This window comes from Salvia splendens, chromosome 10, assembly GCF_004379255.2.
Source record: "Salvia splendens isolate huo1 chromosome 10, SspV2, whole genome shotgun sequence".
NCBI classification, from domain to species: domain Eukaryota; kingdom Viridiplantae; phylum Streptophyta; class Magnoliopsida; order Lamiales; family Lamiaceae; genus Salvia; species Salvia splendens.
Window position 1 is genome coordinate 5982392 of NC_056041.1, and position 13935 is coordinate 5996326.

Below are 13935 nucleotides of genomic sequence, written 5' to 3' on the forward strand. Positions count from 1 at the left end.
TATAAATAGAACTTAGATCAGATAGACCAGGGTGAAGTTCTCTAGATCCTGAATCTCATATAGCAAATCAGTATTGTAATCTGTAAGCTAGATCAAGCAATACAAATTTGCCCTCTATTCTTCCCGTGGACGTAGATTTACCTCAGTAAATCGAACCACGTAATTTTCAGTGTTGTGATCTTCATTTATTACTTGCATTTATTCCCATCAAAAACTCGCTAAATCATCATCTCTCTAACTGCAAGTCGATGAGAGAGAAAGCGATATAGGTGCGCTAATTTTATATGCATATATATACACGGATGTGTATGTATAATTCAGCACGTTTTATTATTTTTATTTTTGCATTGTAATCGTACTGCAACCAAGCAAAGCAACAAGTTACTACAACGACCAATGCTGGATCCAGAAGGGGAAGGCAGAGGTGGCGGGCGAATATGGGAAGTGAACTCCTCAAATGCAACAAATGAAAAGGCCTTTTGGATTTACCTTGATTTTTCTGCCAAAATTTCTCTTGGACTTCTTACTCCAGTATCTTGATAGCTTCTCCCTTCGGACCTCAGAAATGCAACTGCTCATCACTCGCACTTGCCCCATTGGGGATTCGACGTGGTTTATGCTACCATTACAACGAGCCTGTCATCAAAACTCCACTGTCAAGAATCATCTATACGTCTCAACAGCACAACCAAGAAGGATCGAAATTGAGGCTTGTTTCAACCAATTTAATTCAACTTGATTGATACCTTTATGTCTCCTTCACTGTATGCTCGTCGCATCCCATAAGCAGCTTCGAAGTCATCAACTGCGAAATCGAGAAAGCTGGGCCTCAGGGGAGCCTCATGGACGTCGTTGTCCATCGATCTCAGACAACTGGAGCTAACACTCTTCTGAAATGAACATTCCACACACGACTTCTCATCTATCAACATCTTCTCATCAGTAGTACTCTTGACAGTAGGGATGTTGATGCTGAGGACTTCAGAGAGCGGAGTTTCGTTCCCTTCCTTTGCCAAAATATCCTTCCTGCACTCGTAGAAGACCTCGCTGAGGAGCTGCCCACTCTCAATCGACGACTCAACATCCGACACACTCAATGACTGAGGGGAGATGGCATCTTCTCCACAAGAGATCATTGATATGGCAACTGTCGTCGGATCAAGGCCCATGACAGGCTCCTCGATAACTGGTTGGGGCGCGTTGAACAGATCTCCTTCACCCCAGATGTTGTAATCAGACATAGCAGACGCCTGAACATAGCTGCTTGGTGTGCCCTGCAGCAAGTAACATATCTTTCAATCAAGTTCAAAAAGCCACCACATATATACAAGCACGGTAGCCGATAAAATACATTATAATCAAGAATTTTTCCTGAAATGCATAACCTTTCCAGTATCTCAATAGCCACAATACATTAATAGATGATATCATATTTCAACAGAAAACTCCCAAGTAAACAAGAAATAACAAAGGAGAGAGACCTAAAATCATATATCAAGCCCACTTGAAACTGGCCTACCACAACAAAGTAGGAAAAGTTTTTTGGCCATATAGAGAGTTAAGTTGTTGCAAAGCAGTTCTAGAGTTTAGACAGCCTAAGCAATATGTATGCATTACAACATAGATGAAAACCAGCTGGCAAAACCAACACGGCTTTTTCATTAAGAGGACCAATAATGGTTCTTCGTTTACCCTCGTGGCCATGGTGACTCCAACACCGACCTATTGGTTGGAGGAGAAGCAACCAATAGAGCTGCGCTTACATGGAGGAATCAAGCAACAACGGAGCAACAGTGACTCGACCACTATAAGTTGTCACCTACTAAATAGAATATAAACTAAGATTATTTTTGTAATAACCTAGCCAAGATCCTAATTCTATAAGCATCATTTACATCCTACAAACTCAAACAATTTAGCAGATGAAAAGACAAGAAACAGTTAGATCAACCCTTTTTAAGGAAACAAAGATATTTTCATCCACAAACCAAAATTCCTTTAAAAAAGCACAATTTTGTATTATTTAATTACTAATTATATTATTTTAATTCTCATCTTTCATTTTTTTTGTTTCATAGGGATAATTATGTATATATAATAAAATATATAGAGGAAATGAATAAAACAAAATAAAAATGAAATCTATTTCTATATATATTGATGTTGAACTGTATTCATATAGTACTCATTCCGTCAACAAAAAATAGTCTTAATAGAGATCAGGTTAGTATAAGTTTTAATGCAATATTGGTAAAGTAAAATAAAAATATGAAAAAAGAAGTTATTGTTAACTTGTTGCTAGTGAAAATAAGACTCTATCTTATTAAAGAAATTAACTTACTATAAATAAACATGAACTAATTTGGTCGGAAGGGGGGATCCCGAGCCACAAGTTGGCATGAAAAGGATAACATTTTCACGAAAAAGACTTGTTTTTGTGAAATGATATTCGAGGTGTATTTATGTCGTGTGTGTAGAATTGGGTAATTTGTGTTGTATTATTCACAATGAATTAGTACATCATATATAGACCTAGGGATTATTATACATGGTAAGATTTTCCACAATCAAATCTCCCTAATTTGTAGTCTAAATATCTCGTTCAATCTTCTCCTGATTTGGTGTGATTCCCTTATTGATTGCATGATATTCTGTAATCTCCAACACTCCCCCTCAAGTTAAGTTACGGGATCTCCGAAACTCAACTTGCCCAGAACTTCGTGAAAGTTCTTTGCAGATACGGCCTTGGTTAAGATGTCTGCCAATTGATCTTCGGACTTTACATATGGAATCTCGACAATCTTCTCCTCAAGATTTTCTTTTATGAAATGTCGGTCGATCTCGACGTGTTTGGTTCTGTCGTGCTGTACTGGGTTCTCTGAAATACTGATCGCCGCCTTGTTATCACATAGAAGTTTACAAGTCTTTTGTGATTCAAGATTTAACTCCTTCATCACCCTCCTAAGCCAAAGAATTTCAGTAAGACCACTTTTAATACCTCGGAATTCAGCTTCTGCGCTTGACAGGGCCACAACCTTCTGCTTTTTACTCCTCCAAGTGACCAAATTTCCTCCCACAAAGGTGAAGTATCCTCCTGTGGATCGCCTATCAATTGGATTCCCTGCCCAATCTGCATCAGTGTATCCATGGATGTCGAGATGTCCATTTTTTCGGAACAGTATTCCGTGTCCGGTGGTCCCCTTTAGATATCGCACTACTCGGAGTGCTGCCTCCCAATGCTCCTCCTGTGGATTATGCATAAACTGACTAAGCACTCCTACTGCATATGCAATGTCAGGCCGAGTGTGAGAGAGGTAGATGAGTTTTCCCACTAGTCTCTGGTATCTTCCCCGATCAGTCGACGCTGCTGCTTTGATTATCTGAAGGCCGTGATTCTGCACCATGGGAGTATCTGCTGGCTTGCACTCAAGCATTCCTATCTCTGTCAAGAGATCGAGAACGTACTTCCGTTGACTGATGAAGATGCCTTTTCTGGATCTCAGTACCTCGATCCCAAGAAAGTATTTTAGATCTCCAAGATTCTTCATCTCGAATTCTGTAGCTAGATGCCCCTTGAGGTCGTTTATCTCTTCTAAATCATCCCCTGTAATAATCATGTCGTCCACGTAAATTATCAGACAAGTGATCTTTTCTCCTCTTCGCTTGATGAACAATGTATGATCTGAGTTACTCTGTTGATAGCCGTATCGTTTCATCACATCTGTGAATCTTCCGAACCAAGCTCTCGGGGACTGCTTTAATCCGTACAAGGTTTTCTTCAACTTGCACACCTGGTTCTGGCCGAATTCCTCTTCGAAGCCCGGCGGGGCCTCCATGTAGATTGGATCCTTTAATTCACCATGGAGGAAGGCATTGGTGACGTCATACTGATGAAGTGGCCAGTCTCTGTTTGCTGCAATGGATAGTAGAACTCTTACTGTGTTCATCTTGGCTACTGGAGAGAACGTTTCTGAATAATCCACTCCTTGAGTCTGCGTATACCCCTTCGCCACTAATCGAGCCTTGTATCGCTCGATACTCCCATCTGGTCTCCGCTTAATTGTAAAGACCCACCTGCACCCCGCTGTATGTTTCCCAACGGGCAACGGGCTCACTTCCCAAGTTCCATTTCGTTTTAGTGCTTTCATCTCAACGAGCATTGCCTCTCTCCACTCCTTGCTTTTGAAGGCTTCTTCAAATGTCCTTGGAATCTCTTCCTCGCATAGTGCTGTATGGAACGCCCTTGCCATTTTGGACACGTTGGCTTCAGCAAAGTTGGCCACCGAATATCTGCTTCTCGTCCCTATTCGTTCCGGGGAGTATCTCTTGGGTGGAATTCCTCTTGTACTTCTTGGAGGGAGTATATATTGTCCTGTGTCCTGGTCAATAGAGGTATCCTCTTCCTCTTCGACTTCTGCACTTGGTGAGTCCGGAATAGAATTTGAATTTTCATGAGTCGGACTAGATATTACCTCGGATTCCGTTACGGTTTGATCAGAGGATCGCGGCGGAAGCGTCGGGACTATGGTCTCAGCAGACGGGATCGGCTCAGGAACAGTGCCAGCTTGTTCTGTTGGGTCCGAATCAAAGTTACTTGGCACATACCACCGAAGGGAGTCATTTTCGTGGGTCTCCCCCTGTCTTTCACTCTCCCCCTGAGTCCCAAGGTGGTAAAAAAATTCGGTTTCAAGAAAGTTACAATTCATGGTGGTAATCACTCGTTTGGTTTTGGGGTCATAACATCTATAGCCCTTCTGGTTGATCCCATACCCCAAAAAAACGCACTTAATTGCACACGGGGAAAATTTGTTGCGTTCGTGTTTGGGAACATGGACATAGACAGAACAGCCAAAGGTTTTAGGTGGTAAGGATAAGGCTGAGGGAATTTTTGTTAAGGTAGAAAGGTGATCTAGGGGTGTTTTTCGATATAGTGTTTTAGTGGGTAGTCGATTTAGAAGGTAGACGGAGGTAGCAACTGCCTCAGGCCAAAAAGAAGGAGGAACTTTTGAGTCGAATAGGAGGGCTCGGGTCATTTCAAGAATTATCCTATTTTTCCGTTCGGCTACCCCATTTTGTTCTGGTGTGTGGGAACAGGAAGTTTGGTGAACTAACCCATTTTCAGCGAAAAAATTTGTCATAGAACTGTTTAGGAATTCCCCCCCATTATCGGATCTTAAGATTTTTACAGAAGCCTGAAATTGGGTTTGAATCATTTTATAAAATAGGACGAATTTATCATATACTTCGGATTTATGTTTCATGAAATACACCCAAGTAGTTCTACTGCAATCATCAACAAATATCACAAAGTATTTAAAACCAAAAAACGTTCCTATAGGCGCTGGGCCCCACACATCGGAGTGAATCAGGGAAAAAACAGTGTCAACACGTGTATCATTTGGTTTAAAAGAGTTTCGATGGCTCTTGGCCAAAACACATGCTTCACAAGAAAAATCTTTGGGAACAAAAAGTTTAGGAAATAAGGATTTTAAATAACCCGGAGAGGTATGGCCCATCCGACGGTGCCAGAGCCAAGTATCTTGATTAGTGGATCCGTGAGCAAGCATCGCCGCACCATCTCGTCGAGCAATCTCATCCACAAAGTATAGTCCGCGACGCTCAGTGCCACGTCCAATAATCTTCCCCGTCCGGATATCCTGTAACATACAAAAGTTTGGGTGCATCAGCAGAGAGCAATTCAAATTCCTCGTCACATGACTAATTGACATCAACTTCTGAGATAATTTAGGCACATAGAGGCAGTTAGGGATAAGAACATTAGGAAAAATTTCTATGGTTCCCGCCCCTTCTACTGGTGTTACTCCCCCACTCGCTGTTTTTATGTGCGACTTAGGGGTTTTATGGATTTCTAAAAAATCATTTCTATCGTATGACATCGTGTCGGTAGCCCCACAGTCGAAAATCCACCCCGTATCATTAATAGTATCACAATCCTGGGCCTCAAAAGCATAGGATAAATTTTCTAGGGGTGCAAATGAATTTCTGCAAATAATAGGGTCGGTTCTGCACTTATCAATAATTTGGTGGCTGGATCTGTAATTATTCGTAACTTGGGGGCTGGTTTGATAACACTTATGGAAATGGGGTCTTTTTTCTGAATATCCAAAATATTTGGGCTTAATTGAAAAATGAGGATTATTAGGGTTAGGGCAGCCGACCCCTAACCCTTTACCTGCTTCTCCGCCTCCGTCCAACCTGAGCGAAGCCACCATGGCTTCTGCCGTCTTCGCCCCACCAACACCGTCGCCGCGCCTGCCGCCGTCGGTTGGGAGACCGCTATTAGCCGGTCCTTTCTCCTGGAACCCAGTCGTTTCTCGGCCTCCTTCGTTCTGATTTCTCCCTCCGCCTTCAGTTCCAATCGCGATTTTCGCTTTTCCGGATTTTTCCTCTTCCCACCACTCTGGGTATCCCACCAATTGGAAGCACGTCTCCTTTGTGTGTTTATGCATTCCACAGTGCGAACACCAGAGCTTGGATTTGTCCGGTTTGCCGTTTCCCCGGCGGCTGTTGGCGGCGGAGCGCGACGGAGGTGGCTGACCCCGATTCTGTGGCTGTGGTGGGCGGTACTCTCGAGCTCCGAATCCGAATCCGACTCCCCCCGATGATGTCTCGTTTCCGACCGCGACGGAGATTGAATCGGACGCCGGTGACATGACTTTAAGTCGAGCTGCCTCCCGTTTCACCCATCCGTACGCGACGTCGGCTGAGGGGTAGGGTTCTTCCTTGAGGATTTCGCGTCGGATCCAATCGTATTTCTCATTGAGCCCGGTGAGGAATTTAAACAGCCTCAGTTCTGATTTGATTTCTCTGTATTGCTCTACTCCCTTATCGCAACAATTTACTGTTTTATGCGAGCATCGATCGATGTCGATCCATAAGCCGTGTAGTCGGCTCCAGTATGCCTCCAGCGTTGAGTCCCCTTGCACTATCCTGCTTGCTTTGTCCCTCAGATCGTATATCAGATACGAATCCGATGAGCTCGCGAATGTTACCGCGAGTGTATCCCATAGCGATTTTGCTGTCTGATGATGCGCGAAGTCCGCTATGAGATTAGTCTCCATGTTATCGATAATCCAGGAAAAGACTATTAAGTCTATTTCCTCCCAATCGGTGAACCCGATTTCGCCTGGTTTTGGTGGGGCTGGTACTCCGGAAATATGGCGGTAGACTCCTCGGCCGCCAATGGACACCTTCATCAATCGTGCCCATAGTGAATAATTTGAGCCGTTCAACTTGAAGGCTATGGTAACACTCTTGCTTGATCTAATCTTCTCGGCTATTTCGGTTTGGGGTTTTTCTGGCTTGTCTTCTGCCATTTTCCAGGTTTCAGGTTTGGGCAGATTTGGTGTTCTCGCCAATTTGGTCGAGAAAGGTATGTTCCTGGGCTATGATGATAATTTTCTGAGCCTAACCTGCTCGGATGCCATGTAGAATTGGGTAATTTGTGTTGTATTATTCACAATGAATTAGTACATCATATATAGACCTAGGGATTATTATACATGGTAAGATTTTCCACAATCAAATCTCCCTAATTTGTAGTCTAAATATCTCGTTCAATCTTCTCCTGATTTGGTGTGATTCCCTTATTGATTGCATGATATTCTGTAATCTCCAACAGTACTGGAATGAGGAATTGACAAGTTTGTGAAGAACACGGAACCAATGATTGTGATATTATTCATGCTCCAATATTTATGTCTCAACCATTTATGCTTAGTGGGAAATTAGAAGTAATAGATGGTTTTATTCAAACTCAGAAATTAGGTTTTCCTTTTTTTGCTTCATGTTGGTCAAGTTTTGTAGCAACCAAATGGTAATTCTTGTCGCCTCCATGTTAAGATGAGCTCGGAAATGTCACAATTCAAAAAAAACATGAAAATAGAAAAGAAAAGCAGAATGAAGATATGAAAGCCCCCAAATAATGAACACAGAAAAGGGGGGAAAGATGAAATTTTTGCATTCTTTTTGTGACGCAGAGAAGAAGAGAGAGAGAAATTGGAAAGATTAGTTACCGATGAAGCATTGGGCTTCTGAGAGCAGCAAAGGTGTTCAAAATGGTGGACTTCTTGAGGGAAGTAAGGGTGCATTAGCGGTGCATACATTTACTTCACCAGTCCCTTTTTATGTCAAAGATGAGAGAGAGAAAGAGGTCTGTATCTTATTGTACTTTAATGGAGGGAGGTGGGGTTTTATAGTTGTCGACAGAGAAGAGAGATGGGAGAGGAATCAGATTTTGTAACAGTAGGAAGAAATTTTATACTACTCCTACTCCTACAGAGAGGAATCAGATTTTGAGAGGAATTATATAGCCAAATTATATAATTCAGATCTAACATTGTACCTAATACCATGAAATGGTGCCAATTATTTCATTCAGAATCATACACTCATTATTTCTATATAAGTTACAAGTCTTGACCGTTTATAAATATTAAATATTTGGATTAATTATCGGATTAACACAATTTAGTCACATTTTTGCTTAATACTACTACTATTGAGCTCTAACACAACCTTTAATTTGTTTGCAACTGTAATACTAATACTTGTCGTGTGACATTCATCATGTAAAACGAATTTCGCTCTAGTAGATAGGTTATATGTATTGAAATATGGATTCAGATATCACTTGTTGAAAATTTTGGAGTGTTGTAATAATAAGTAATACTAACATTGATATTTTCAAAACAAATACTGTAATAAAAAAAATTATTTTAAAAATCGACAATTGATTAACCCTTATATTTTGAGGGCCCTGCATTAAGCACGACATGTGTGCTTCAGAAAGGGATTTGTACTATTGTACTAATGAATTCTACTATTTCTATAAAAAAATTTAGAAAATGAAAAGGACTCAAGTATATTTATTTCATTAGTTTTTAGTTCGAGAAAGTCCCAGAAGTGACTAAAGGGTCTCATTTCATTTTTACATGGTATTGAATTAATTGTTCAATGAAATAGAAATTTTATATTTGGACAGCACGTTTACAAGTAATCAAATGAAAACGCAATTGGCATCCGCAACATTAGACTTTTTGATAGAATCCATAGTTTTCTAATTAATTGAAATGATATGGGGTATATAATTGACTTATAGAAGTCCAATAAATTTTGATGAGTGATCATACACTGAAGTAGCTATGGTTTAGACATGTGCTAAGGATACATGCCAGCTAAAATCACACTCGAATTGTTACTTGCCAAAAACAATTTAGACACTCCTAGTGTACAACAATTTAACCTAAAATGGAAATTTGTTGGCCAAAGTTAATGAATTTGTATCACCGTGTCAACTTGTGATAATATATATTACTACAAATAAGTTGGAAAGTTAAAATGACTTTGATAATATGCAATGAATGATCCCACAAAAACAAGACAAAAATATGGAGTAATAATGACTTTGGATGAATGTGGTGGACCATTTTAAAACAAGTACTACTAGTCTACTACTAATGCAACTTATAAGATTAATTTGGTTTCTCTTGTGTTAATCAACACTCACATGGTTCCATACCGGTTTTATTTTTATATACTTCGTTATAATCAATGAATTTTAAAACCTACACTTTACAAGATGGAGTATAAAATTAACGAAAAATACAGTCGTTTAGCATCCCTCCTTGGTAAAAGTACATGTTTTAATGACCAATTAATAGTAACGTTGTATATAATAAAAAAAAATTAGAGAAGTAATGTGTTTGAAAAAGTGTCCATAAGATAAAACCTAATTGTGAGAAAGTTTCCACCAAAAATTGATATATTTGCTACATTTATCCATCTACCAAAATTAGTTCATGTTTATTTATAGTAAGTTAATTTCTTTAATAAGATGAGTCTTATTTTTCACTAGCAACAAGTTAACAATAACTTCTTTTTTCATGTTTTTATTTTACTTTACCAATATTGCATTAAAACTTATACTAACCTGATCTCTATTAAGACTATTTTTTGTTGACGGAATGAGTACTATATAAAGTGCAACATCAATATATATAGAAATAGATTTCATTTTTATTTTGTTTTATTCATTTCCTCTATATATTTTATTATATATACATAATTATCCCTATGAAACAAAAAAATTGAAAGATGAGAATTAAAATAATATAATTAGTAATTAAATAAATCAACCTTTTTATTCATTAAATCGACCAATTACTCAAGTCTCAATTATTTGATATTAATATATTATCTTGTTTTTGTAACTGAAATCACTGCAGATATTTCTGAAAGTAGGCAGACATTAAAACCATGAAAAGATTTATAGTTGATGTTGACTACGAAGTTTACATGATAAAACTTACAATTATTTTAGTATTATCACATCCACACGTAGCTGTTAATTGATAGGAGGGTTATAATCTACATACTACTTAATCATATGTGCCACTAGATACTCTAATCGGTTGGAGACTGCAGTCTTATCCTATCTTATCTTATCACAATGTGGTAAGTATATAAAACAACTGTTAGAAACCGAATTATTATTGTTTCTTTTCATTGCTCCTTAATATTGTTTGCCTTTTATTTATGTGAGTTTTAGCTTCTAAATAAAGGAAAAAGGAAAAGGATTACGACACATAGAAATCAACTAATTTAATCACTTTGTTCCTTGATCTGAATAATGAGCATCTCTTAATACTAACACTAATATATGGAGTATAATCTTCCTCTAAGTAGACCAATAATCTTTAGTAGAATCCACTGATGAAATGATTCCACAAAGAGGAGTTGAATTACTCTCTCCATCTATAAAAGTTAATTTCATCTTTCTATTTTCATTCGTTTATCAAAACTAGTTTCATATTAAAATTTAAAAAATTATTTTAAATTTATTGCTCAATTTTCTTTTTATTTATTCGCATTTTTTCTTTCTCTCTCCTATCCATTTTATCTCATTTTCTCATACTATTTACAAGTTTTGTAGTATTAGATGGTGTTCGGTTTACAAGATAAAATAATACCAAAATATAATATAGGATTGAATTGTGAGATTATTTTAGTCATAGAGCGTTAACTATGATTAATCCATCTAGGATTGAGTTGTGAGATTCAATTTCATGAACCAAACGCAATACAAATTTTATTCGGGATAAAATCTTGCAAACCGAACACCCCCTTAAAACTCGTACCGTCCACCATGTGACTATTTTGATGGACAAAGAAGAGGAGTAGATTATAAGCGGCCTTTAATTTATTGACAATATTTGATTCTATCTTCATACTTATATACTGTATATGTCACTTCTCTTCTTCACCTGTGCAAAATTGTCGGTCTCATAATATTAGTACTAAGTATAGTAAGCCGCAACGAGAAAATATTCGTAATATATTATCAAATGCTAGACAATGAAAACTATACTCTTACCACATTATAGCTTATAGTATCATAGTGCAACCACGTGCATATATAATTAATTCAAAATTAAATGCTCAATGATAAAATATTAGAAAATAAAAAAGGAATACAAAAAATGGAACGCATTTTAATTAAACTTTAATCCAAGAGAGTGGAGTATATACTATACACCCACGATGCTGGTACATGAATGGCGTGTGTGACAATGTACTTAAATATTAAAACATTAGAATTCCCACATTAGGAAATCAGAAATGAAACTGGAAATGCTAATTTATTAATTGCATATACTCATCATAATCTTACATGGAATCAGTAGCCGACACGTGGAGCGAGATTATTCTCTTTGGAATGAGGTGGATCTAATAGGATTCCCACCTTAATTTACGAATTATGTCCGTATGTTTAACGTGTTTAACTTAAAATTAGGATTTAAAAGATGCTAAAAACTGAGATAAAAATCAAGTTTAAAATAGGTATTGTTTTATATATTATTGCTTGGTAAAAGAAACTGAGGAAATAAATATTAAATATATATATATAAATATTGATCCATTCCTTGTTTTTGCCCGTCAAAAAACTTGAAGTCGTAAAAGCGAATAATTTTAATTTTTTTATTACTATGTTTTATTTAAAAAAAGAATTTGCATTGAGGACAATAGCATATGAAACGTTTAATCAAATTATATCCTGAAATTCTAAAATTGAATACATGGAAAAATAATTTATCAATTTCACATAGAACATTTATTTGAAAATAAATAAAGTACTATAATACAGGAGAACACAGAATTAAATATTTTTTTTGTGTGTGTGGCTAAATTATACAACTGACAATGTTTTTGATAAAATAATTTTACCTAAACGACTTTAGAAAAAAATTACTTAATTGGCCAAAACACAAGGAGCCTATGAGAAGGAATTGGAAGAACAAAATTGAAAGAGAGTTGTCTAGAAACGATAGAATGAAGAACAGCTGGTGTGGTGTGGATTGTCAACTTTTGTATTTGAGGCGTTTGGAGAATGGATTGAGAATGACAAACGTGACAATAACTTTTAAATTAAAAATTTATTACAAGCTCAATGCCCAAATTTAAAAATTGCATTCTACTAAATATGGTACAATTAAGTGTTGTTTTTTCCTAAACCTGACAGGACTATATATAGCACGGCCATTACACATGTATAAAAGCAGGGATGTATTCCTTTCCTTTTCTCATATTTCCTCATATTTCCTTCTTGATCTTAGCCATTGATTTCCTGTATCCAATGGCCTAAATTAGTGTGTTTAATCATTTAATTTAATGATTAAAAAAACGAAAAAGGGCTTAATTGGTAATCAATAATTTGGTTGGTTATGGCAATTTCCTAAATTTACTCCAACTCAATCTTCACGGTTATTATTCCTTGCCAAACGCCACTGACGTGAATTTCTCCATTACATCTGTGCTTTATGAGAGGCAGCGACGGGGAACAGGGGTTGATGCGACTCGGCTCTGGGCTGGATCGCGCACAGCCATGGCGGGAGGAAAACAGCAACATCCGTTCAACGGCGACCCTAGTGGCGGCAGCGGTGGCTGATCAACAGCGATGATGGAGAGTCGCGGCTGCAACGAATCGCACCGACGCTGAGAGAAGAAGATAGGCGGAGAGCTGAGCTTTTGAGATCGCCGACGGTGACGACGGAGTACAGATCGGAGGGTAGAGAAAACGAGGTTGGGAACAGGGGCAGTAGATGCGCGAAGGACAGCAGCGGTGCAGCAGTTCAGCGACGGAACGCCGACGAAGGAGGGAGGGCAGACCTAGACAATGGCTGACGGCGACGGAGAATTTTCTAAGAGAGAGGGAGCGCTGCGTGAAAGGAGATGCGATACTTTGTTGAATTCTGATCTGTAGAGTATAATGCGCAGTTTAGTTTCTGTAATGCATTATATGTGATATGTAATGACCATTTATCTTGACCAGTTTAATTTAACTTATGCATTGTTTCGATGTCTGGTTCACGTTTCCTGTTTTCCCTAAGGGTTTAACAAACCTAGGGGCTAGGGTGTAGTACGTTCTAAGTCTAAATAACGTTGTCCAAATACTCGAGCTACAGTATTTCATCTGGGGTTGCACATTCATAGCGTGTAGGGTTTTTTTACTGATATACATAATGTACCTATTATATAGTATAATGCGCAGTTTAGTTTCTGTAATGCATTATTTGTGATATGTAATGAACACTTATCCTGATCCGTTTAATTTAGTTGTGCAGTGTTTCGATGTTTGGTTCACGTTTCTTGTTTTCCCTAAGGGTTTAACAAGCCTAGGGGCTAGGGTGTAGTACGTTCTAAGTCTACATAACGTTGTCCAAATACACGAGCTGCAGTAATTCATCTGGGGTTGCACATTATAGCGCGTAGACATTTTTAAAACAGATGTACGCAATGTACATTTGTTGTAGAGTATAATGCGTAGTTTAGTTTCTGTAATGCATGTTTTGTGATATGTAATTCACATTTATCCTGCCCCGTTTAATTTAAGTTGGGTCGTGTTTAGATGTTTGG

The 13935-nt window shown here is 38.0% G+C and overlaps 1 protein-coding gene across 1 annotated transcript; it reads right to left on the reverse strand.

Annotated features, from left to right (window-relative positions):
• Positions 1–419: 419 nt before the first annotated feature.
• LOC121752214 lies at positions 420–8240 on the reverse strand. The gene is made up of 3 exons (XM_042147157.1): positions 8037–8240; positions 747–1274; positions 420–636 (listed from the first exon to the last, which is right to left on the reverse strand). The coding sequence occupies exons 1-3, from the start codon at positions 8124–8126 to the stop codon at positions 454–456; spliced, it is 801 nt and encodes a 266-aa protein (XP_042003091.1). The 5' UTR covers positions 8127–8240; the 3' UTR covers positions 420–453.
• Positions 8241–13935: the final 5695 nt, after the last annotated feature.

Excerpts from the sequence above, each read along its gene's own strand:
- LOC121752214 (XM_042147157.1), bottom strand. The coding sequence starts at position 8,126 with ATGTATGCACCGCTAATGCACCCTTACTTCCCTCAAGAAGTCCACCAT. Across the intron at positions 1,275-8,036 it reads AGAAGCCCAATGCTTCATCG|GGCACACCAAGCAGCTATGT; the intron begins GTAACTAATCTT and ends TACTTGCTGCAG. Across the intron at positions 637-746 it reads ACAGTGAAGGAGACATAAAG|GCTCGTTGTAATGGTAGCAT; the intron begins GTATCAATCAAG and ends TTTTGATGACAG.